Source organism: Nerophis ophidion, linkage group LG03, assembly GCF_033978795.1.
Source record: "Nerophis ophidion isolate RoL-2023_Sa linkage group LG03, RoL_Noph_v1.0, whole genome shotgun sequence".
Lineage (NCBI taxonomy): Eukaryota > Metazoa > Chordata > Actinopteri > Syngnathiformes > Syngnathidae > Nerophis > Nerophis ophidion.
In genome coordinates, this window is record NC_084613.1 from 12,350,858 (window position 1) to 12,376,533 (window position 25,676).

The following is a 25,676-nucleotide window of genomic DNA, read 5'->3' on the forward strand; positions in this document are numbered from 1 at the left end:
GCAACATGTTTCAAAAAAGCTGGCACAATTGGCAAAAAAGACTGATAACATTGAGGAATGCTCATCAAACACTTATTTAGAACATCCCACAGGTGAATCGGTTAATTGCGAACAGGTGGGTGCCATGATTGGGTATAAAAACAGCTTTTGTGAAATTCTCAGTCGTTCACCAACAAGGACGCGGCCAGGGTTACCACTTTGGTCAACAAATGCCTGAGCAAATTGTTTAAGAACAACATTTCTCAACCAGCCATTGCAAGGAATTTAGGGATTTCAACGTCTACGGTCCATAATAGCATCAAAAGGTTCAGAGAATCTGGAGAAATCACTGCACGTAAGCGATGATATTACGGACTTTCCATCCCTCAGGCGGTACTGCATCAAAAAGCGCCATCAGTGTGTAAAGGATATCACCACATGGGCTCAGGACCACTTCAGAAAACCACTGTCAGTAACTACAGTTTGTTGCTACATCTGTAAGTGCAAGTTAAAACTATACCATGCAAAGCCGATGCCATTTATCAACAACACCCAGAAACACCGCCGGCTTCGCTGGGCCCGAGCTCTTCTAAGATGGACTGGTGCGAAAGTGGAAAAGTGATCTGTGGTCTGACGAGTCCACATTTCAAATTGTTTTTGGAAACTGTGGACGTCGAGTTCTCCGGAACAAAGGGGGAAAAAAAAAACATCCGGATTGTTCTAGGCGCAAAGTTGAAAAGCCAGCATCTGTGATGGTATGGGGGTGTATTAGTGCCCACGGCATGGGTAACTTACACATCTGTGAAGGCACCATTAATGCTGAAAGGTACATACAGGTTTTGGAGCAACATATGTTGCCATCCAAGCAACAATATCATGGACGCCCCTGCTTATTTCAGCAAGACAATGCCAAACCAGTAAGTGCGGGTACTAGACTGGCCTGCCTGTAGTCCAGACCTGTCTCCCATTGAAAATGTGTGGCGCATTATGAAGCCTAAAATATCACAACGGAGACCCCGGACTGTTGAACAACTTAAGCAAGAATGGGAAAGAATTCCACCTGAAAAGCTTTAAAAATGTGTCTCCTCAGTTACCAAAGGTTTACTGTGTGTTGTTAAAAGGAAAGGCCATGAAACATAGTGGTAAAAATGCCCCTGTGACAACTTTTTTGCAATGTGTTGCTGCCATTAAATTCCAAGTTAATGATTATTTGCAAAAAAAAAAATACATTAAATATCTTGTCTATGCAGTCTATTCAAGTGAATATAAGTTGAAAAGGATTTGCAAATCATTGTATTTTGTTTTTATTTACCACTTACACAACGTGCCAACTTCACTGGTTTTGGGTTTCCTATAGCATTAAACAAGTTGCGTAATCATCACAGGCAGCTATTAGCCACGCTTATTAACACAAAAGCCGCAGCTTTGTCTTTGCAAAGCCCTCCAACTTTGGATCCAACCGAGCCCAAATCCCAGGGCCGTGGGAACGCTCCACACGACTCTTTGCGTCCAAACACCCGCTCAAGACTGGAATCGGGATAATCCACCGAGTCGGGGACGGCGGTCCCCACATTGCATCACACCTTTTTGTGTGTGTTTGTGCACTTTTTAAACACTTTGTGTGAATAATTTAACCGCGACATGTAAACAATCTGCTGGCTTTATTGGCGCATGACCTGGCTGTGATTAAAAAGTGTATTTACTTCTATAGACCCTCCGCTTCCTGATCACGCTCAAGAGAACGAGCAAGTGCTGTCAAAGAGCTCATTCTCAACACGTAATTGTTTATTTTCCACCGACAAGACCGTTATAGATATATATATATTTTTTTGTCCAAAGACAGGATGTGATCATCACAGAGTGCTCCCCGCTAAAACCTCCTCCTCCTCGATAAATTCTATTTACACGCTTGACTTTGCATCCACCGTGGAAAAATGCATTGTTGGTCCTATCCTTTGGATTGGCAAACAAATAGAGAATAAAGGTTATAACCTTTTAGAATAGGATTTCACATGATGGTTTAGGGAAAGTGTAAAAGAAAAAGAAAAAAAAAAGTGATCTGCAGAAAGAGCAAAGGCCATAAAATACTACTTTATGTACACTAAAAATGCACTCTACTCTTCCACTGCTTCAGTCCTGATTGTGTGCACGTTTGCTCTTCAGCGACCCCGATGAAGAAAGATCCACATAAATAAAAAGACGGGGCCACGCGGTGGCCAGAGACTTGCTTGTATGACTGTCTTCCACAGTCCCCCGACGCCAAAGGGGGCGTCACACCCCGGAGGCGGACTGGCTGCTGTAGTCCGTGGAGTCCATCTTGAGGATGTAGGGGATGATGCTGTCGATCTGCACGTTGCCGATGAGGCCGGCGAAGAAGAGCTCCTCCGTGACGGCCGCGCTGATCAAGCGCAGGGCGGGGAGACGCAGCAGGAGCTTGGACAACCTGGGAGAAACCACACGGTTGTTATTCGAAGTACTACGGGTGTGGGCTCTACACAAGATAATAGGCAGTGTTTGAAGGAGCATATAACATATTTAAATAAATACATGTTTATTTATTTTTGTATCTAATACAAAGTAACTGCATTTTTGTTTTGTTTTTTTTAAAGCTGAAAACATAAAATGGAGACCCAAAAAACCAATGATGCATCCCCGCAGTTATTTTGTTTTGTTTTTAACGAAGACTGTTTGCTTTCTTCGGTATGTCTTTTCATCTACAACCTAAATAAAATGCACTTTTACAGTTTTTGGGACTAAAACCTAACATTCTTACCCGTATAAATGCTGTGTGATTTCTTTTCTATCTAATACAAAGGAACTGCAATTTTTTTTTTTTTTCCAAAGCTAAAAACTTAAAAATGGAAACTCAAAAAACAAATCATGCACCCCCATAGTGATTTTTTGTTTTTAACTATAAATGAACAACATTTGAAGATACAAATAAACTCCAAATTACACTTTTAAATGTTCTACTTAGTATGTTTTGGTCCAAAAATTCAAAACAAAGTATGTATCTTCACATTTGCTTTATCTGGTATTTTTTTTAATCTACAACCTAATTTTTATTTTTTACAGTTTTTTTTACTCAACCCTAACATATTTAAGTATATAAAAGCTGTATGTTTTTATACAAATTAATTGCACACTGGTTTTTCAAAAGTAAAAACATAAAATTGAGACCCAAACAACAAACCATGCATCCCCACAGTTATTTATAATTTTTAACTATAAATGAACAACATTTGAAGATACAAATAAAGTCCAAATTACACTTTTAAATGTTCTACTTAGTATGTTTTAGTCCAAAAATTAAAAACAAAGTATGTATCTTCACATTTGCTTTATCTGGTATTTCTTTTAATCTACAACCTAATTTTTATTTTATTCGTTTTTTTTACTTAACCCTAACATAATTAAGTATATAAAAGCTGTATGTTTTTATACAAAGTAATCGCACACTGGTTTTTCAAAAGTAAAAACATAAAATGGAGACCCAAACAACAAATCGTGCATCCCCACAGTTATTTTTGGTTTTTAACTATAAATGACCCACATTTGAAGATACAAATAAAGTCCAAATTACTATTTTAAACGTTCTATTTAGTATGTTTTGGTCCAAAAACTAAGAACAAAGTAGGTATCGCCAAATTTGTTTTATTTGGTATTTATTTTAATGTAGACGCTAAATATAATTCACTTTGACATTTTTTTAGACTAAAACCTAAACTATTTAATTATATAAATGCTGTGTGTCTTTTTTTTAAATCTAATACAAAATAACCACATTTTTGTTTACTTTTTTTCCCAAACAAAAAACATAAAATGGAGACTCAAACAAAAAATCATGCATCTCCACAGTTGTTTTGAACTATAAATGACCACCATTAATAGATACAAATAAAGTCAAAATTACTATTTTAAATGTTGTATTTAGTATGTTTGGGTCCAAAAATTAAGAACAAAGTATGTATCGTCACATTTGTTTTCTTTGGTAATACTTTAAATCTAAAACCTAAATAAAAAACACCTATACAGTTTTTTTTTGGACTCAAACCTAACATATTTAAATATATAAATGCTGTGTGTTTTTTTTTTTAATATTTTTATACAACTGCATTGGTTTTTCAAAAATCAAAAACATAAAATGGAGACCCAAACAACAAATCATGCAACACCACAGTTGTTTTGTTTTGTTTTTAACTATAAATGATAGTAAGTTTTGGTCAAAAAATTAAGAACAAAGTATGTATCGTCACATTTGTTTTCTTTGGTAATTATTCTAATCTAAAAGCTAACTAAAATGCAGTTTTAGAGTTGTTTTTTTTACTAAAACCTAACATATTTAAATATATAAATGCTGTGTGTTTTTTTTTATTTTTATCAAATACAAAGTAACTGCGTTTTTGTGTTTTGTTTTTTCCAAACTAAAAACGTAAAATGGAGACCCAAAAATCAAATCATGCATCTCCACAGTTAATTTGTTTTGTTTTTAACTATATATGACCAACATTTGAAGATACAAATAAAGTCAAAATTACACTTTTAAATGTTCTACTTAGTATGTTTTGGTCCAAAAATAAAGAACAAAGAGTGTTTGCTTTCTTTGGTATTTCTTTTAATCTACAACCTAAATAAAATGCACGTTTACAGTTTTTTGGACTAAAGTCAAACATTTTCACATATTTAAATGCCGTGTGATTTGTTTTTTTTATCTAATACAAAGTAACTGCATTTTTGTTTTTTTGAAAGCTAAAAAAATAAAATGGAGACCCAAACAACAAACCATGCATCTCCACAGTTGTTTTCTTTTTAACTATAAATGACCCAAATTTCAATATACAAAAAAAAAGGCAAAATTACACTTTTAAATGTTTTACTTACCGGTAGTATGTTTTTGGTCCAAAAATTAAGAACAAAGCATGTATCATCACATTGGGTTTTTTAATATTTCTTCTACACCCTAAATAAAATATATTTCTACAGTTTTTTGGATAATAAGCAGTGTTTGAAGGAGGGCCAGGGCCAGAAAAACATTGGCGCTGACAGTTGTGGCTGTAGGCAACTTCCAAACAATCAATCAAGAGTACCTTACTGAAAGTATCATTATTGAGCAGTATCCAGGAGCTTTAATCTGTACTTTTAAATGTCACCTGTGTCACTAAACTAATGGTTTCACCATAGTATTATTTACAGTGAGTGTGTACTAAAAAATTCTGCAGGTTAGCAATATATATTGTTATAATACAAATTAAGTAACTTTTGTCCGCAGTTGCCACCGACTACAATTCATCCCACCAGACATTTTGGGGGTTTTCTCCGTTGAAATAAGCAGGGGCGTCCATGATAACGGTGCTTGTTGCTCCAAAACCTGTATGTACCTTTCAGCATTAATGGTGCCTTCACAGATGTGTAAGTTACCCTTGCCTTGGGCACAAATATACCCCCAAACCATCACAGATGCTGGCTTTTCAAGTTAGCGCCTAGAACAATCCGGATGGTTCTTTTCTTCTTTGGTCCGGGGGACACGACATCCACAGTTTCCAAAAACAATTTCAAATGTGGACTCGTTGTGGTGCAATCAAAGCGGTCCGAGTGGTAATACGAGAGGACGAAAGATGCGAATCTGATAACAAATGGAGGAAGAATTAATTCCCCCCAAAAAATAGCATGGGGTCCATCGTCTGGCGGTGTTTTGGCTTCAAGCGGGAGAATGTTGAACAGACAACCGTAATAGGTCAAGTATGCGGCACTACTAATTTGTAGCATCATTTGAAAAGCCACACGCTAGAGAATGTAAAGTACTTGAAACTGCATGTCAACATCTCCATTCGGTGCCACACCAACAAAATGCAGAGGAGGCAAACATTTCCACATTAACACCTTATGAAAAAAATAGTGAACAACATAAGGAGATAACGTCCGCAGTAACCCACCACATAGCAATTTCATTTCCTATTATGCAGCTCATTTTTATTTGACACTTATTGAAATACCCTGTGTGACATCATGCACAAAAGTGCACTTTACTTGTTTTAAACTACTGTAGTGGCGTTTCTGTACAAAAAGTACACTTTAATTTAGTGTTGTTTTGATGTGTCATCTTAGTGACATCATGCACAAAAGTGCACTCATAGCTTGTTTTAAAATGTCTCTGACAATCTTGCACTTTGTTTTGAAATGACATGAATGTTTGTGCTACAGCTTAATAACTGTTTATTAATTACACTTTTGGTCAATTGACTTAGATGTGATTTCCCTCTTTGCATGAAAGTTTAAAATGAGCATATAATAATGCAGTATGAACAATAACGTTTTAATGTAGCCACATAGAATCATCATACTGCTGTGATTATATGTATCAAGAGTTCATTCAAGGCTTAGGCAAAATATCAAGATATAGATCGTGTATCGCGATATGGCCTGAAAATATTTAGATATTTCAAACAAAGGCCATATCGCCCAGCCCTATCTGACAGGAAATAACAATATAAGAATGGAAAACAAGACGATAAGTTGAAAAGGTAAATTATATAATGGTGTGTAGTGTTTGACCTTGCATTTCATTTGGAGCTGTAATAAACATACCTTAAGTTAAATCTATAAAACTGTGTCCTGTAGTTTCTTTCTGTTAGTAAAAAACAATGAAAATCGGCATATTTCAGTTGTAGTTTCAAACGGAAATGAATCATGATTACCGTATTTTTCGGAGTATAAGTCACACCTGCCGAAAACGCAGAATAAAGAAGGAAAAAAAAACATATATAAGCCGCACTGGAGTACAAGTCGCATTTTTGGGGGAAATCTATTTGATAAAACCCAACACCAAGAATAGACATTTGAAAGGCAATTTAAAATAAATAAAGAATAGTGAACAACAGGCTGAATAAGTGTACGTTATATGAGGCATAAATAACCAACTGAGAAGGTGCCTGGTTTGTTAACGTAACATATTATGGTAAGAGTCATTCAAATAACTATGACATATAGAACATGCTATAAATTTACCAAACAATATGTCACTCTTAATCGATAAATCCGATGAAATCTTATACGTCTAGTCAAAGGGGCGGCAACCTTTACCACTCAAACAGCCATTTTGACCCGTTTCACAAATTAAAGAAAACAATGGGAGCCACAAAACTCTTTTGAAATTTAAAATGAAATAACACTGTCTAATCCCCCTCTGATCCCCACAATTTCCCCCTTTGTCTTCCTTTTTTTCTCTTTCTATCCCTTCCTGCTCCAGCCCGGCTGCACCGAATGATAATATAAATACATTTAATAAAGTCAAATTTAAATAAGGCAACAAGAGAAGTATCCTACACTACTTCTCTTCTGTAAAGTAAATGTCAACAGCCGATATGGGCATCTACATCAACTATATGATTTGCCTAAGAAGCTGGACAGGACAAAAAAATTTTAAAAATAAAATAAAATAAAAATTAAACAATTAAATAACACTGCATACAAAGTTTTCTTTTTGCTTTGTGCTATGTATAAACAAACTATGATGGGTTACGTTTATGAAATCAATGAACGATGGCAGAGAAAATGAAATAAAATTTCTGCATGCAACAAAACGTTTTTAACTCTGAAAAAGGTGAAGGTTAAGTAAAATACTTAATGTCTATTTAAGTCCTCCTTGTAGTAATGAAAAAACAAAACGCCAAACTTAAATCATCCCCTGGCAGAGAACCAAAAATGCTGTCCTCTCTCCCTGTGTCGTCATCCTTTTACTGTCATTGTGTCTATTTCACTGAACAATTAAAAAACGTAAATATATTCAAAATTATACAAAATTTAAATATTTATTATACATGGTCAATGTGATTTCTGCTCCTGAACCGCAGCGCACAGCGGCTCCACATCAGGGCTGTATGACGTCACCTTTATCTTCACACAGGAATGTAAGCTCTCATCTAAGGCGTGTGCGATGTTTGTTTTTAATAAAGTTCATGTTGGAGAACATGCTCACATACATATGTGGATCCAAAGATCGACAGGACGCCAAGCGCATACTTTTTCATGTTCACATAAAAGTCGGGGATAGCGTTCCAAGTTTCGAACATAAGTTTGTCTGGTCTGGGGAAGTTTTCAATATCACACCATTTGTGATTCTGAGAAAGAACGGCCTTTTGGCGTGAAACATCTTTAAGGTGCGCTCTCAAGCGCTTTAACTTGGACACCCACATGTCTTTGTCCTGCAGCAGCCGCCAGCTGCTGCAGGAAGAAGACGCGCGCGTTCCTGGATATGTGCGACCGTGGGCGTGTCCCGAGGATGACAAGCTGAGCTGGCCGTGACAAGCTGAGCCGCATCAGAGTAATCAAAGAGCCGTGGGTTGCCGACCGCTGGTCTAGTCTCTTACGGGAATGAGCTAAATAATATTATTTGATATTTTACGGTAACGTGTTAATAACTTCACACATAAGTCGCTCCTGAGTATAAGACGCAAACTATGAAAAAAAATTAGATATATAGTCCGAAAAATACGGTTATCTGATAAAAATTTGAAATCATTTTACGGTATTAAAAAAACAATGCGTCAAATAAATCAAACCTATGTCCTTACACTAAAGGAATCGTCACAGAATAAAAGTTATGTTCTATTGTTTTTGTCCACATGTACCAATGTTATGTGGAGTTGATTCCAGTGTCCTACAGTGTTGAAATGTGTAACTCACCGATAGGAGTCCTCTGGGTATGTCCGGGTTACGTAATCCTGCAGCTCCATGTAGGCCTTCTCCTGGAACCTCTCAATCTGTGGCGTATTGTCTATGCCAGGATGGTCTGATGCAAACATAGAACACATGAATGAGCACCTGTAACAAATGTTTCATGAAAGCTTGGACAAAACTCACCAGGACTGAAAAGAACAATGGCTTTGAGGAAGGCGTATTCATAAGCATCTGGAGCCAGTTTGGACATGCTGTTACAGAACTCCTGCAACCTCCAGATGTGCTCCATTACTACCTTCACCCGATCTTGGGATAACTTGTCTGTTGGACATCAGAGGTGATAAAATAAACATGGTGTTGAAATAGATAGAAAACATCCTTCCATGCAGCTTTTTCAAGGGTAAATTCAAGAACTTCACAGATGTTTATTACTTATTTGTGATCGTAGCTAAGGCTAAACCGCAAAAGGGACGGGGCTTTAATTAAAAGCAGACGATAACTTTATTCTTATTATTTATCCATGCCAGATTTGATTTTGTTCTGTTCAGTTATGCTGACGTCATACATTTCCATGTTTACTGATGACACAAGACCAATTAGTAGGGGTGTAACGGTACGGGTATTTTATCGAACCGTTTTGGTACAGGGTTTCCGGCTCGGTGCGGAGGTGTACCGAACGAGTTTCCACACAGACATATTAAGTAGCGTACTGCAAGTTGTGTAAACAATATTCAAAATGCCTTACATTTGAGGCATTTAAGAAACTCTCCCCTGACAGCTCCGCAAAAGAGGACATGTCCGGTGAAAAGAGGACGTATTAGCAGCGACCCGGCAAGGTCCTGACCACACGTCCTCCACTCACCATACCCAAACACCTACCCCCGTGCGGGGCCGCCCGGGCGGAGCCCTCCCAAACACCCCAAATGTCCAGCACCTCGGGTTATGGTTGTGTGTATTTTCAATGTACGTTCAGTGTTAAGAAGGTTAAAAACAAAACAAATTGCGCGCGCAGCAGCATTCATGAGGGAGGGGGAGAGACAGAGAGAACGCATGCGTCTGCTTTTTATCCTTAGATTTATCAGATTTAATTTTTGTGTCAGAAGTGTGCCCAGGAGGCCATTTGCAGCCCAAAGCTAATGTTTTAAAGGCCCACGGCACATTCTCAAAATACTATTAAAATAAACAAAAACATAACAAAAGTGAAATAAAAAGGTTGAATTTAATTTAGAAAAAGTTGCAATGTTGACTAATAAAACAAAGCTGTTGTTTTTTTTTCTTTCAAACTGTCATTGCTCAAAACAAACATATGTAGAGTATATGTAGAAAATATTTATATAATTTATATATATATTATATTGTTTTTTATTATTATTGTCTATTGTGACGGATAATGGGGGTGGGGTCATTGAGCAATTGTTTTTAAGCGCATTCTGTAAAGCGCATTTGAGTTACATTTGTATAATGCATGAAGGCACTTGATTAAGGATGTCCGATAATATCGGCAAAATGTAATATCGGAAATTAGCGGTATCAGTTTCAAGAAGTAAAATTAATAACTTTTTAAAACGCCGCTGTCCGGTAAAACAAGAACGTAGGGCATACTTGCCAACCCTCACGATTTTCCCGGGAAGCTCCCGAACTTCAGCGCCCCTCCTGAAAATCTCCCAGGGCAACCATTCTCCCGAATTTCTCCCGATTTCCACCCGGACAACAATATTGGGAGCATGCCTTATAGGCACTGCCTTTAGCGTCTTCTACAACCTGTCGTCACGTCCGCTTTTCCTCCATACAAATAGCGTGCCGGCCCATTTACATAATATATGCGGCTTTTACACACGCTCAAGTGATGCAATCCATACTTGGTCAACAGCCATACAGGTCATACCGAGGTTGGCCGTATAAACAACTTTAACACTGTTACAAATATGCGCCACACTGTGAACCCACACCAAACAAGAATGACAAACCCATTTCGGGAGAACATCCGCACCGCAACACAACATAAACACAACAAAACAAACACCAGGATCCTCTTGCAGCACTAACTCTTTCGGGACGCTACAATACACACCCCCCGCTACCACCAAACCCCGCCACCTCCCCACCTAAACCCCGCCGCGACCGAATTCGGAGATCTCAAGGTAGGCAAGTATGCTCTAGTACAGTGGTTCTCAACCTTTTTTCAGTGATGACCCCCTGTGAACATTTTTTTGATTCAAGTACCCCCTAATCAGAGCAAAGCATTTTTGGTTGAAAAAAAGAGATAAAGAAGTAAAATACAGCACTATGTCACCAGTTTCTGATTTATTAAATTGTATAACAGTGCAAAATATTGCACATTTCTAGTGGTTTTTCTTGAACTATTTTGGAAAAAAAGATATAAAAATAACTAAAAACCTGTTGAAAAATAAACAAGTGATCCAATTATAAATAAAGATTTCTACACATAGAAGTAATCATCAACTTAAAGTGCCCTCTTTGGGGATTGTAATAGAGATCCATCTGGATTCAATAACCTAATTCCAAACATTTTTTCACAAAAAAAGAAATCTTTAACATTAATATTTATGGAATATTTCCACAAAAAATCTAGCTGTCAACACTGAATGTTGCATTGTTGTTGTTTTTTCACATTCATATTTTGTTGAAGTATTATTCAATAAATATTTTTATAATATATATATTTAGGGACGGCGTGGCGGAGTGGGAGAGTGACCGTGCGCAACCCGAGGGTCCCTCGTTCAATTCCCACCTAGTACCAACCTCGTCACGTCCGTTGTGTCCTGAGCAAGACACTTCACCCTTGCTCCTGATGGGTGCTGGTTGGCGCCTTGCATGGCAGCTCCCTCCATCAGTGTGTGAATGTGTGTGTGAATGGGTAAATGTGGAAGTAGTGTCAAAGCGCTTTGAGTACCTTGAAGGTAGAAAAGCGCTATACAAGTACAACCCATTTATCATTTATTTATAAAGGATTTTTGAATTGTTGCTATTTTTAGAATTTTTTTTTTTTAAATCTCACGTACCCCTTGGCATATCTTCAAGTACCCCGAGGGGTACGCGTACCCCCATTTGAGAACCACTGCTCTAGTATACTCTGGACTGAAGCTGTGTGCCTTGATTATTTTTGTAGCTGTTGTTTTGAACATGTTTAAAAACCTTTTTTAAATAATTCACTTTGTGAAAGTCAATGTGTAGTATTTCCCATAGTTGTAATGGGTATGAGGATTATCTCTGGGAGAGCATGTCCCAAATTCCAAGCTGTTTTGAGGCATGTTAAAAAAAAATATAAAACACTTTGTGACTTCAATAATAAATATGGCAGTGCCATGTTGGCACTTTTTCCATAACAGGAGTTAAAGTTCTTCTCTTATTTTGGAAAACCTTGTTTTTGATTGATTGATTGAAACTTGGATTTGTAGATTGCACATGGTACAGTACATATTCCGTACAATTGGCCACTAAATGGTTACACCCGAATAAGTGTTTCAACTTGTTTAAGTCGGGGTCCACGTTAATCAATTCATGGTAAAGTTACATTGTTTAACGCATCCAGCGGGGTATCACAACAAAATTAGGCATAATAATGTGTTCATTCCACGACTGTATATATCGGTATTGGTTCATTGTTTTATTTTCCTGAGGGAACTCTCCTAAAGGAATCAATAAAGTATTATCTATCTATCTATATCCGAATCGTTAATTAAGAGTTGGACAATATCGGATATCGGCAAAAAAGCCATCATCGGACATCTCTACATTTGATAAACAAAGTTTGATTTAAGTTGGCAGTAGTGTACAGACTACAGCGCAACAAAGCTATGGAAAAATGGTGCTGAATTCGTACCTATCCCAACTTTTAAATGCCTAAAAGCCACCTTGGTCATGATCGTTTACTGGTAAAAAGCTACAGTTTTACAAGATGTGCGAGCTCGAGTAAGAAAAGGACTCCCACCTTCCTGCAGGCTGGTCTGGAGATGGCTGATGATGGCACTTAAAATGGTGCCGACGTTCATTACATTGGAACACTGGGCCAGACCCAAGGCAAACAGCTCGTTCCAGCAAGCTTTCATCAAGTTGATGTCGTTGTCGTCTTGATTGCTGTGAACACATCACAACAAGGTGAGTCGTGGTGGAGGCTGTGGGAAAGGAGCATCCACGACTTACCCTAAGGCTTGGAAGGCAGGTATGGAGCGTGCCCAGTGCATTGAGAGAAAAAGGAGGCGCGACGCGGACTCACAGATGTAGTTGACGTTGAGGTACTCTGGCACGGGCACAGGCATCATTAGCTGTGGGAGCGCAGACAACAACATGAGCAAAGCAATCTGACACATGAGGAGTGTCACAGTGTTGATATCGTGCTTTTACTTTGAAGGGAATATGGTTGTCAGAGAGCAACGAGCCTTCCAGCTCCAACACCGGGCCTGACTGGTCTCCTGACATCAGCTGCATGGTGGCCTCCAGGTTGGTCGCACAGGAGCCGTCTGAGGTGTGCAGGACTTTGGCCAGGGTGTCGAACGCTCTGGACAACATTATGTGGTGAGACGTATGCCATTGGGTTTTTTCTAGTTAGCAGGATTAGGCACAAACTACATGGCATTTTTCTAATAAACTTCCTGGGTGTATATTGTGGTGCAAATCCAGGTAATGTTTGGACAATTCCTTCCAACCAAAAAAAAAGGTAGAGTCCTGTCTATTTTTGGGATCTTCCATTAACTAACAAGTAGCCTCCAACTAACAAACAGATAATCAGTGTAGCCCCTGCATCTGTTTGCACCTACTCAGTGAACTAGTGGTTAGAGTGTCCGCCCTGAGATCGGTAGGTTGGAAGTTCAAACTCCGGCTGAGTCATACCAAAGACTATAAAAATGGGACTGATTAGCTCCATGCTTGAAACTCAGCATCAAGGGTTGGAAGTGGGGGTTGAATCACCAGAAATGATTCCCGGGCGCGGCACCGCTGCTGCCCACTGCTCCCCTCACCTCCCAGGGGGTGAACAAGGGGATGGGTCAAATGCAGAGGACAAATTTCGCCACATCTAGTGTGTGTGTGATAATCATTTGTACTTAAACTTTAACTTTAAATAGTTGGTAGAGCTCCAGGCTTTTTTTTAATGTGTAGCAAAGTCAGATTTTTTCCATCCATTTTCTGGGTCGCGGGGGCAGCAGCCGAAGCAGGGAAGCCCAGACTTCCCTCTCCCCAGCCACTTCTTCCACTTACCCCGGGGGATCCCGAGGCGCTCCCAGGCCAGCCGGGAGAGATGGTCTTCCCTACGTGTCCTGGGTCTTCCCCGTGGCCTCCTGCCGGTCGGACGTGCCCTAAACACCTCCCCAGGGAGGAGTCCGGGTGGCGCCCTGACTAGATACCCGAACCACCTCATCTGGCTTTTCTCCATGTGGAGGAGCAGCGGCTTTACTTTTGAGCTCCTGCCGAATGACAGCGCTTGTAACCCGCCCCCCGACAGAAAAAAACTCATTTTGGCCGCTTGTACCTGTCAGAATAATTGTATCTAAGTTATCACAAAACTTTGTGTTGCCATGAGTTCCCGGCGAGAGGACAAGAGCTGTCTTTGATCCTACCAAACAAATGGTTTGTAAAACTCCACTGTGTAGGATGGGGAGCGACATGAGGGTTCTGTTTCTTTGATGTATCCACAGAAAGATTTTGTCTTGACCCGAGATCTACAAAGCGAAGAGAAAGCAGGATCTGACTCCCCTCCAGAACCTCTCCTTTGAACCGTTTTACGACCTTTTCTTTGAACTGTTTTGTGGCCAAAGGTAGCACCTGTTTACGACCCCCTTCCTTTAGAAACAGCTGTTGCCATGTAACCAAGGAAAGTGCAAATAAAAGAGGAGTTATACAATCTTTCGCCAGAGCGTGGTGAGACTGTACAAAGAGTACAGTCCAGTTGTCTCTCCTCAATTGAGCCAAATTTAATTTTGTCTCTGTATAATTATTTGCTTCTTGTCTTGTTTAATGGATGCCATCAGTGTTTGAACCGGTGATCTTGTCCTTTTTCGGTCATAACTCAAGGCTTATGACCATTGGTGAGGATGGCCAGATTTTTTTCATTTTTCAAAACTACCACTGCTGAACCCCCAAAATGTGGCAGACTTAGCACGGTGTGGGCTCATCTAGCTAGCTTTTTATCATTTGGTTCATAAGGGAAGTGTTTCCCTATGCACTGGAACAAAAAAATGAAACAGCCCCGTTGTCTTACGTCAATTCAATTTAAACCAGGAAGTAGCCTGCTAACATATGGATGAGAGCAGAGTGCTATTTTAGTCTAAGATGTGTCTATTTATAGGGAACTTCATTAAGTCCTGAAGCACGAGACCACATGGCCTTGCAGGAAATCGTATTACTCTCAGTGATGTCTTCCTCATGCCAGTATTCGGCGAACCAGACTCTTTTGCTCACCGCGTGATATCGCTGGCCGTCTGCTCGTCCTCCTGCATGTCCGCCATGGAGCCGTCGCCGTTGCTGAGCGTCTCGGCGCCGATGAGATCGTTGCCACCCTCGCTGGCTTCTCTCGTCTTGTTGAGGTGGGCGAGGGACGTCACCACGTTGGCCAGCGTGCCGAGGTCACCTTGGGAATGGTCGTCATGCTGGGGAGGGGAGAGAATTTTCAGAAAGAAATATTATACTATTGGACCTAATCAACTGCATCTGCACTCCCCAGTCATATCATTAGGTACACCTGCACTATCTAATGAGACCAAGTACAAGAGTGCCATCCACAATTCTGCCTTTATAACAAGAATGACCAAAAACTGAATTAAAATGCTTGTGTTTGGGTCACCTCGTTTAGCTGAATGAGGGTCAGATAATTACAATCACCTCAGTAATAAACTAATAAAGAGTTCGAGCGCAAAAAAACGATAAACTTCCCAGAGTCCACTTGAACAGCAGACTGGACTAGAAGGACAACAGCAAAGCTGCATACAAGAAGGGCATGAGCAGACTTGTTCCTGAGGAAGCTTAGGTCCTTTAATGTGTGCAGCCAGCAGCTGGAGATATTTTATCAGTCTGTTGTGGCCAGTGCACTGTACTTTGCAGTGGTGTGTTGGGGGAGCACCACCAGCAAAAAGGACTTAAACAGGGTTGACAAACTGATCTGGAAAGCCGGCCAAACTATTGGAACGCACTGGGAGGCATTTGTGTCGGTGAGGGGCAGGAGGACACTGGACAAACTGCTGGCCATCACGGACAATCCTGCCCACCCACACCACCAGACAATTGAGGGACAGCGGAGTTCATACTCCAACAGGCTCCTTCAGCTTGGTTCCCAACAGTGTTCGATTCAAGGACTCTTTCATTACGCACTCCATCCAGCTGTATAATCACTTGCCATACAGGAATAGATGATATCTGTCTATTACTTGATCACTTCTATGTTAGCTACCTCTCTTTGTTTATTATGTATATTTTCCGCTGGATCTACTCTCCATTATATGCTGCAGCTGTTACATCTACTGTAATATTGTACATGGTTATTAGGGACCAATGTCCCTTTGGGACAGAGGACCCTATTGAATTTAAAGCGTTTCATTATTAGGGACTGATGTCCCTTTGGGACAGAGGACCCTATTGAATTTAAAGCGTTTCATTATTAGGGACTGATGTCCCTTTGGGACAGAGGACCCTATTGAATTTCTAAGGTTTTATTATTATTCTATATTATTATTATTATTATTATTATTATTATTATACCGCCGCCTCTTTGAACTGTAATTTGACCCCCTTAACATGCTTCAAAACTCACCAAATTTGACACACACATCAGGACTGGCGAAAATTGCGATTTAATCAAAAAACCAAACCCCAAAACTCAACATTGCGCTCTAGCGCCCCCTAGTAAGAAAACACAGACACAACTGCCTCTAATTCCCAGTAGGAAGGTCGTAGACCATGAAACAAAAACCTCTATGTAGGTCTCACTTAGATCTATATTTCATTCACTGACAACCCCCAGCAATCAACAGGAAGTTTGCAATTCCCCTTTCAAAACAAAAGTTGTGTAAAAACAGTCACCTTTTTTCAAACATTATCTCCTTGAGCGCATTTGTCGTGTCAGCTTCAAATAAGCACAGGAGAGAGATTGAACCCTTCTGATTAAAAGTTGATGAAAGAGTTTTAATTACAGCTCCGCTTTGGATTTTATGTGCCCTCAAAGAACCGCTACTCTGGGGCTGGTGCGCTGCTGTCATCTCAAGGTGGCGGCAACCTGCTCAGACAAAACTGCCTCTAACTCCCAGTAGGAATGTCAAAGACACATGAAACAAAAACCTCTATGTAGGTCTCACTTTGACCAATATTTCATACACTGACAACACCCAGCTAAAATCAACAGGAAGTTTGCAATTCCCCCTTCAATACTAAAGATGGCTATAAATACTCGGCCCTGTCCATCGCTGCTTGGAGCTTAAATTGGGATTTGTTATATATTGTATGTAATAAAAATATAATATCAGTATATACTGTATATATAACATGTAAATATTACATATATGTTATGTTTTATATTGCTACTACGGTACATTTTTGTCTACTTTATACCCGTATTATCCTTTCCATCCTTACCCTTTCTGTCCTTTGTAACTGAGCTACTGTGCGGAACAATGTCCCTTGTGGATCAATAAAGATTTTCTAAGTATAAGTCTATGTCTAAATGCCATTTTGCTGATTTTGAGCTTTGAGTCCCGCAAAATGTTACTCTCTACCAGGAGGTAAACCACAATTTCCCCCAGATGGGACTTATCTTTCGCATTTCACTGTCGCATATTCTGTTTTACTTCAAAAATAGACGTCTTTTTAGACAAAAACAGACAAATCCATCGGTAACCATCCGTGCATCGACATTTGATGACGTCAACAAATATCGGCGCTCTTCCTCGCTGGCTTTGTATCTGTTTTGCCATGATTGTAACCAAATTACAGCATCAATGATAAGTAACTTTGATGAAATCAGTGAGCGCGTGGGGCCCTCGCCTACGCTGTCCTGATAAATTTCAGCGATTCAAGTGATGTGTATAGATAGCTAGGTAGGTTTACCGACCCCGGACACATTTTTTTCTCTAAATTTGTCCCCCCACCCCCGGCATTTTTCCCATAGATTTTTTTCGTGAGATGTGAAAATCTGCTGTGCAGTATGTGTGCTTGGGTCCTATTTTTAGGAACACGAATACAAAACCTCACAATAATGTCTAATTGAATGCTAAAAACGTTAGGAAAGACTGCCTTAAAAAACGGAATCGAATTTTACATTTGTTTTACTGGATGAGACACCCAGACTGTACATCAGGGGTCACCAACCTCTTTGAAACCAAGAGCTATTTCTTGGGTACTGATTGATGTGAAGGGCTACCAGTTTGATACACACTTAAATAAATTGCCAGAAATAGCCAATTTGCTCAAATTACCTTTAATAAATTAATCTATATACTGTATATATACTGTATATATATATATATATATATATATATATATATATATATATATATATATATATATATATATATATATATATATATAAAAAGGGTATTTCTGTCTGTCATTCCAATATTCATTTTTTTCCTTTTACGGAAGGTTTTTTTGTTGAGAATAAATGATGAAAAAAACACTTAATTGAACGGTTCAAAAGAGAAGAAAACACAAAAAAAAAAATTATAAAATTTTGAAACATGGTTTATCTTCAATTTCGACCTTTTTAAATTCAAAATTCAACGGAAAAAAAGAAGAGAAAAACCAGCTAATTTGAATCTTTTTGAAAAAATTTAAAAAATAATTTATGGAACATCTTTAGTCATTTTTCCTGATAAAGATTAATTTTAGAATTTTGATGACATGTTTTAAATAGGTTAAAATCCAATCTGCACTTAGTTAGAATATATAACAAATTGGACCAAGCTATATTTCTAACGAAGACAAATCATTATTTCTTCTAGATTTTCCAGAACAAACATTTTAAAAGACATTCAAAAGACTTTAAAATAAGATTTAAATTTGGTTCTACAGATTTTCTAGATTTGCCGGAATAAATTTTTTGAATTTTAATCATAAGAAGTTTGTAGAAATATTTCACTAATATTCTTCGAAGAAAAAACAGAAGCTAAAATGAAGAATTAAATTAAAATGTATTTATTATTCTTTACAATGAAAAAAAAAAAATTTTACTTGAACATTGATTTAAATTGTCGGGAAAGAAGACAAAGGTATATGTGTTTAAAAATCCTAAAATCATTTTTAAGGCTGTATTTTTTCTCTAAAATTTTCTTTCTGAAAGTTATAAGAGGCAAAGTAAAAAAATGTATTAAGAATATTTAAACAAGTGAAGACCAAGTCTTTCAAATATTTTCTTAGATTTTCAAATTTTATTTGAGTTTTGTCTCTCTTAGAATTAAAAATGTCGAGCAAAGCGAGACCAGCTTGCTAGTAAATGAATACAATTTTAAAAATAGAGGCAGCTCACTGGTAAGTGCTGCTATTTGAGTTATTTTTAGAACAGGCCAGCGGGCGACTCATCTGGTCCTTACGGGCAACCTGGTGCCCGCGGGCACCGCGTTGGTGACCCCTGCTGTACATAAAAATAAAGAATGTTTGATTTACAATATTAACTATGACCGATAAAACACTGAATATTGATAAGATATTAACCTCACAGCCGCTCTCCATGGACATATTTTACAATCAAGTGAAACGCAACAAAAAGCAAAATAACACAAAGGGTAACAAATAAATTGCATTATTCATTTGACATGGCAGCTCTTGTGATGGATTCTCAGCAGCTCGTTTGTATAAGGATGTACCTAATATTATGGCCAGCGAGTGTGTTAGCGCATATACAAAAATTACCTTGTCTGGGGATGCTGGGATCATGATGGCGTTTTCCATCTTAGGAAAAGATTGTTGGATGTTGAGCAACATGCTGGACTCGAGCAAATTTGTAGACCTGTTTGTATGGAAATGGAACGAATCATAAATGATTGGATGAGAAAAATAAGCAAGACGGACGGGATTCAAAGCCAATGCTGGAGTTACCTGAATGTATCCTTTTCGGACATAAAGGTGGGCGTGGCCGCCAGAGGGCTGCACAGGTTCTTGCGGATGTAGATCTTCTCTGTGGAGGCCGCACAGTTGACAGATTTCTCCCTGTTGGGCGCATCAACTGGCTTCCTCTCGCACTGCACGGCTGCAAGACAACACAATAAACGTCAGTCCTTATAGTGGCCCCCGCCAGACCCATTTGACGGGTCGACTGAATATATATCGTACAATCTTGTTTCATGCCCAGCGCGATGCAGCGCTGCAGCCGACAGTACTGGCAGCGGTTTCGGTGAATCTTGTTGATGGCGCACTCCCCGGAGCCCCTGCACGTGTACACCAGGTTCTTCCTGATGCTGCGTTTGAAGAAGCCCTTGCAGCCCTCACAGCTGACGGCCCCATAATGGCGCCCTGCCAGACGGGCCGGAGAAAACAAGGACGTTAGCAATGTGGGAGAAAATGACATGAAGTCGAATCAAAAAGTAATTCCAACCTGAGGCTTTGTCACCGCAGACGACGCAGTACTCCGCAACTGGCTTGGAAATAGACTGGTCTGAGCCCTCGGTTACAAACTGACAAACAATCGGAGAACAGTGGTATTGAAAACCTTGCAAATGTCGTCAGATTGACAACACTTGGCTGCCGTTGAGTCATGAGACCTTAGCCGAAGACGTGGAGCATTTGGCATCTGCGAGCAATACCTGAATCGGCTGTCCGGACAGCTCGGGGGAGGCAAACAACAGCTGGTTGACCCCGGAGCTGTCCGGAGTGGTGAGGATGACCTTGTTGGGGGAGCCTTCCTGCCTGGCAAGAATGAACTGTTGCTTCACGGGATCAAGTGCTGTTACAATTTGGATTTTCTGGCCCGTATGCGGGTCGGTCACAATCTAGAAGAGATAAGATTGCAAATGTTAAGGTCAGCAGTCGTGAGCTTTCGTTCCGTAAGATAACAGCATAAAAAGCTTTCAAGTGTTCTTTTCGCCGCTGATGTAAATATTTTCATTGTAGGAGAAGAAGCTATAAGCAGTTGCAATTTCTTCAGCAGAGGTCAGCATTTGTAGTTTTATAATTAAGAATGTTTAACAATAAGATGCACATGTCTAGCATTAAAAGATTACAGGCTGTTCAGAAAACATCCTCGAGGACAGCACAATGATGGACGCTTTTGACCTCCCTCCCTCCTCAACGACACCTGGAGTCGAACTTTTGCTTGCATGCAGAACGGCGCCAGGCCTGGAACACTACATCAACAAACATAAGACAATGAGCATATACACACACACCCTGCCCCACTCCCATCCCACACCTTCACCATCACTTGATTGCCCTCGGGGTGATGGACGGCTGGCAGCGCTTCATAGCAGTAGTCGACCTTCCGGGCCCCTACTACCCGCCCCCCTGTTGCGAGTTGTGGTGATTATATGTAACATGTTTATGTGTGCAAGGCATGGAGGTGTTTTTCCCATTCCAGACTAGGCCAACTTAGGAGCCCAGTCTAGACTGTATTTTTTTCCTCATCTTCTTCCCCAGCGTTTTACATTTTTCTCATCTTTTACGGGGCGCCTTTGGCGACCCATCAGCGTTCCTGTTCTGTAACGCTGTAGACTGTTTTTTGTCTAATCTTGAACGGGTTTGTGTTCTTGTTTCGCAATATTATGCAAAAGCAACTTTTCTTACCTTCTGGTACCTGCTGATCTGTATTTGGGATCTGCATAAATCCTGAAAAATTGCACGATTCCGCCTTTATAGTCCGTGCGGACACTGTAGTAGATATGCTTCTTCTTTTTCTCTATCTTCTCGTTATGGGACATTCATCCTCTGCTGTTGCCATTTCTAATATAAAAGTAGTGTAAATTTCTTCCTTATATATGTCAGTAAACTCACCATGAAAGCACTAAAACATACCGGTGAAGTGAGTTTACATTATTCACCCAAGGAACTTTAGTTATCAGAGCATTCCGGTTGGACGCTTTTTCACGTGACACATTTCCGGTGTTGTTGTTTCCGGATGAGGAGACGCTGCTCCGTTATTGATTGAAGTAAAGTCTGAAAGTTATTAAAACAGTTAGCGACATCTTTTGACGCTTCCCCCACTCCCGTCCTTGCACGCTACACCGCTACAACAAAGATGACGGGGAAAAGACGCTGCCGAAGGTGAGCCACGCAAATGAAGCTGTAAAATATAATTTATGCAACATTTTGAGCAAAGAACCACCATTACATGTTATGTAGAACACAAGGAAGTCTTTTACATTTAGAAAAAAATTATAATAATATGACTCCTTTAATGCGCCCTATAATCCGGTTTGACTTATATATGAAAAAAGATCAAAAACAGACCATTCTTCGGCAGTGCGCCTCATAATCCGGTGCGCCCTATCTGGTACTCATGTAAATATTTAAAAGGGATTTCTAGACCATCAACTAAAACCCGGATGTGCCTCTAGTTCACGTGATTGAAACCCATTTCTATTTTTTTTCCTATCTCAAATGAGAACAAATGTGTCTGCTTTGGTTTGTAACTTTGTTATCGTGGCTAATTTTAAGAATGAGAAATGTAATTCCTAAAAATATTTTCTATCATAGAAATATATTCAACACAGCAATAAAAAGTTGTTTTTGTTTCAAGATTTGTGTTCAACATATTCTTCCACCTTTATGACACCAAGACCTGGAGACCTTACCTGGATTCGGTGTCCCAGAGACATGTTTTTGTCCGCCGCGGACAGAAGTTGGATCCTTTGGGTCTGCCCATCCATCCTGGTACTGCACACATCCACTTACGGCCGCGCCTCGCCTCACTGCCCCATGAAGTATTCGCACCTGCGGAGGAAATATTAATCCTTCATAAGCTTGGATTTACTGCTGTTTATTAACACATACAGTGGTTTGCCATTGGAGATTTATACATGCACAGTAATACAAAACCCAAAAGCAGTGAAGTTGGCACGTTGTGTAAATGGTAAATAAAAACAAAATACAATGATCTGCAAATCCTTTTCAACTTATATTCAATTGAATAGACCGCAAAGACAATTCATTAAATGTTCCAACTGGAAAACTTTGTTATTTTTTGCAAATATTAGCCCATTTGGAATTTGATGCCTGTAATATGTTTCAAAAAAGCTGGAAAAAAAGACAGAGAAAGTTGAGGAATGCTCATCAAACACTTATTTGGAACATCCCACAGGTGAACGGGCTAATTGGGAACAGGTGGGTGCCATGATTGTTAGAATTTAAAAAAGCTCGAATCCACTTCAGTTAAATCGATTTTTATGCTGGGAATAATTGTAAACAACTGTGTCAGCAATTTAGGCGCGGGCTAGTGAAAACACCATCCATCCATCCATTCCCTACCGCTTATTCTCTTCGGGGGTGGGGGGTATCTCAGCTACAATAGGGCGGAAGGCGGCGTACACCCTGGACAAGTCACCACCTCATCGCAGGGCCAACACAGATAGAGAGACAACATTCACCAAAATACCGATTTTTTTTTTTTTCATGTCGACAAAGTGACACGTATCGTGGCAACACTCACGATCGATTCGGTATCTACCTTATTTCTATCCCCCCAAAAAAAAACGATACGGAAGATAAAGGTATTTCTTTTCCTGTGGGTGAAAGGTCAACATTGCAGGCTTACAAGCAAGCAAGCACCGCAAAGGCCCGTCGAAGCGTAAACGTAGCAAATAGCGTGACTCAGATTCGTTTTTAAATTGAACGGTTATATTTATCAAAATAGGACGAGAATTACCCAACAAGGTTGTTATTTAGTAGGTTTTTTCGGTGTCACAGCGCCCATTTGTGACTGGTTCCGGTTTGGAACCAGTCAGATTTGAATTCCGCAAGTTATCAGATATATCAGATTGTGGGTGGGTTTATTTTGTATCCTTCGTGTTCATATTTCACTGTTTGTTGCGTTTCACTTGATTGTAAAATATGTCGATCGAAAGCGGGTGTGACCTACATATGTTGTCATTATTCAGTGTTTTATCGTTCATAGAAAAATGTAAAAATTCAATTCCGTTTTTCAAGGCAGTCTGTCATAACATTTTTAGCATTCAATCAGACATTCTTGTGGGGTTTTGAATTTGTGTTCCTAAAAATAGATACACCGGCCCCCCAGGCACATTTTTTTCCTCTAAATGTGGCCCCCCGACTCAAAATATGGCCAATTTAGTGTTGCCAATCAACCTAAATGCATGCCTTTGGAGGTGGAATGAAGCCGGATAACATGCAAACTCCATACGGAAAGATCCCGAGCCCGAGATTGAACCCAGGACTACTCAAGACCTTCGTATTGTGAGGCACCGTGCTGCCCTGTTTTCAGCAATTTCCTACATGATCTTTCCTAAATTATAAGTCACGGTTAGAATTTAAAAAAGCTCGAATCCACTTGGGTTAAATCGATTTTTATGCTGGGAATAATTGTAAACAACTGTGTCAGCAACTTAGACGCGGGCTAGTGAAAACACTATCCATCCATCCATCCATCCATTTCCTACCGCTTATTCCCTTCGGGGGGTCGCGGAGGGCGCTGGTGCCTATCTCAGCTGCCACCGTGCTGCCCTGTTTTCAGCAATTTCCTACATAATCTTTCCTAAATTATAAGTCACGGTTAGAATTTAAAAAAGCTCGAATCCATCTATCCCATCTATTTTCTACCGCTTATTCCCTTTTGGGGTCACGGGGGGCGCTGGCGCCTATCTCAGCTACAGTCGGGCGGAAGGCGGGGTACACCCTGGACAAGTCGCCACCTCATCGCAGGGCCAACACAGATAGACAGACAACATTCACACTCACATTCACACACTAGGGCCAATTTTTAGTGTTGCCAATCAACTTATCCCCAGGTGCATGTCTTTGGAAGTGGGAGGAAGCCGGAGTACCCGGAGGGAACCCACGCATTCACGGGGAGAACATGCAAACTCCACACAGAAAGACCCCGAGCCTGGATTTGAACCCAGGACTGCAGAATCCACTTGGGTTAAATTGATTTTTATGCTGGGAATAATTGTAAACAACTGTGTCAGCAACTTAGACGCGGCTAGTGAAAACACTATCCATCCATCCATCCATTTCGTACCGCTTATTCCCTTCGGAGGGTCGCTGGTGCCTATCTCAGCTGCAATCGGGCGGAAGGCGGCGTACACCCTAGACAATTCGCTATCTCATTGCAGGGCCAACACAGATAGACAGACAACATTCACCAAAATAACGATTTTTTTTTTCATGTCGACAAAGTGACACGTATCGTGGCAACACTCACGATCGATTCGGTATCTACCTTATTTCTATCCCAAAAAAAAAACCGATACGGAAGATAAAGGTATTTCTTTTCCTGTGGGTGAAAGGTCAACATTGCAGGCTTACAAGCATGCTAGCACCGCAAAGGCCCGTCGAAGCGGAAACGTAGCAAATAGCGGGAGTCAGATTTGTTTTAAAATGTATGGGTTATATTTATCGAAATAGGACGATAATTACCCAACAAGGTGGTTATTTTTTGTAGATATTTCGGTGTCACGGCGCCCATTTGTGACTGGTTCCTGTTTGGGTTGTTAGCGAGTAGCTAACATGGCGGCTAAGGCTTGCGTCGCTATTTAAAAAGAAACAAAAAGCAGGGAAAAGATGAAATGTAACCTCGCCATTACGCCGTAACTCTGCCGGACCGACTTGCTGATTCTGCGGCCATATATATACTCACTTAGTGCCGCTCCGACGCGGTTACAGCGGTGCTAACGGTGCTAGTCCGCGTTCCCTCGCCTGTGAAGCGGGGCGGACAACGGTGTCGCCGGCCAGCCTCCGCCGCACACACGGTACAAAAAAAAATTCTCTTACCTGTCTGGGAGTTTAAGAAATGTCCGATACTCGTTAATTACACCTAAAAAAAAAAAAAATATTCGCTTTGTTGAGCTTGGTGGGAGGGTCAGAGTTCGTGACCTTTTTTTTTTTTTTTTTTTTTTTCCTCCGGGGAAGTGAAT

The 25,676-nt window shown here is 40.0% G+C and overlaps 1 protein-coding gene across 3 annotated transcripts; it reads right to left on the reverse strand.

Annotated features, from left to right (window-relative positions):
* Positions 1-1,621: 1,621 nt before the first annotated feature.
* On the reverse strand, positions 1,622-25,676 carry nr2c1 (nuclear receptor subfamily 2, group C, member 1). 3 transcript variants are annotated; one of them, XM_061894263.1, is made up of 14 exons: positions 25,534-25,676; positions 22,380-22,518; positions 20,397-20,582; positions 20,189-20,267; positions 19,927-20,106; positions 19,693-19,843; positions 19,507-19,603; positions 15,073-15,260; positions 13,021-13,174; positions 12,820-12,941; positions 12,608-12,753; positions 8,839-8,976; positions 8,662-8,767; positions 1,622-2,422 (listed from the first exon to the last, which is right to left on the reverse strand). In XM_061894263.1, the coding sequence occupies exons 2-14, from the start codon at positions 22,452-22,454 to the stop codon at positions 2,251-2,253; spliced, it is 1,794 nt and encodes a 597-aa protein (XP_061750247.1). In that variant the 5' UTR covers positions 22,455-22,518; positions 25,534-25,676; the 3' UTR covers positions 1,622-2,250. The 3 variants fall into 3 exon arrangements, with proteins under 3 accessions (XP_061750247.1, XP_061750248.1, XP_061750249.1); XM_061894264.1 differs by having other exon boundaries at positions 25,400-25,536; XM_061894265.1 differs by lacking the exon at positions 25,534-25,676 and adding an exon at positions 25,180-25,364.

Excerpts from the sequence above, each read along its gene's own strand:
- nr2c1 (XM_061894263.1), bottom strand. The coding sequence starts at position 22,454 with ATGGATGGGCAGACCCAAAGGATCCAACTTCTGTCCGCGGCGGACAAA. Across the intron at positions 20,268-20,396 it reads TGTCCGGACAGCCGATTCAG|TTTGTAACCGAGGGCTCAGA; the intron begins GTATTGCTCGCA and ends ATTGTTTGTCAG. Across the intron at positions 20,107-20,188 it reads CTGCGGTGACAAAGCCTCAG|GGCGCCATTATGGGGCCGTC; the intron begins GTTGGAATTACT and ends CCCGTCTGGCAG.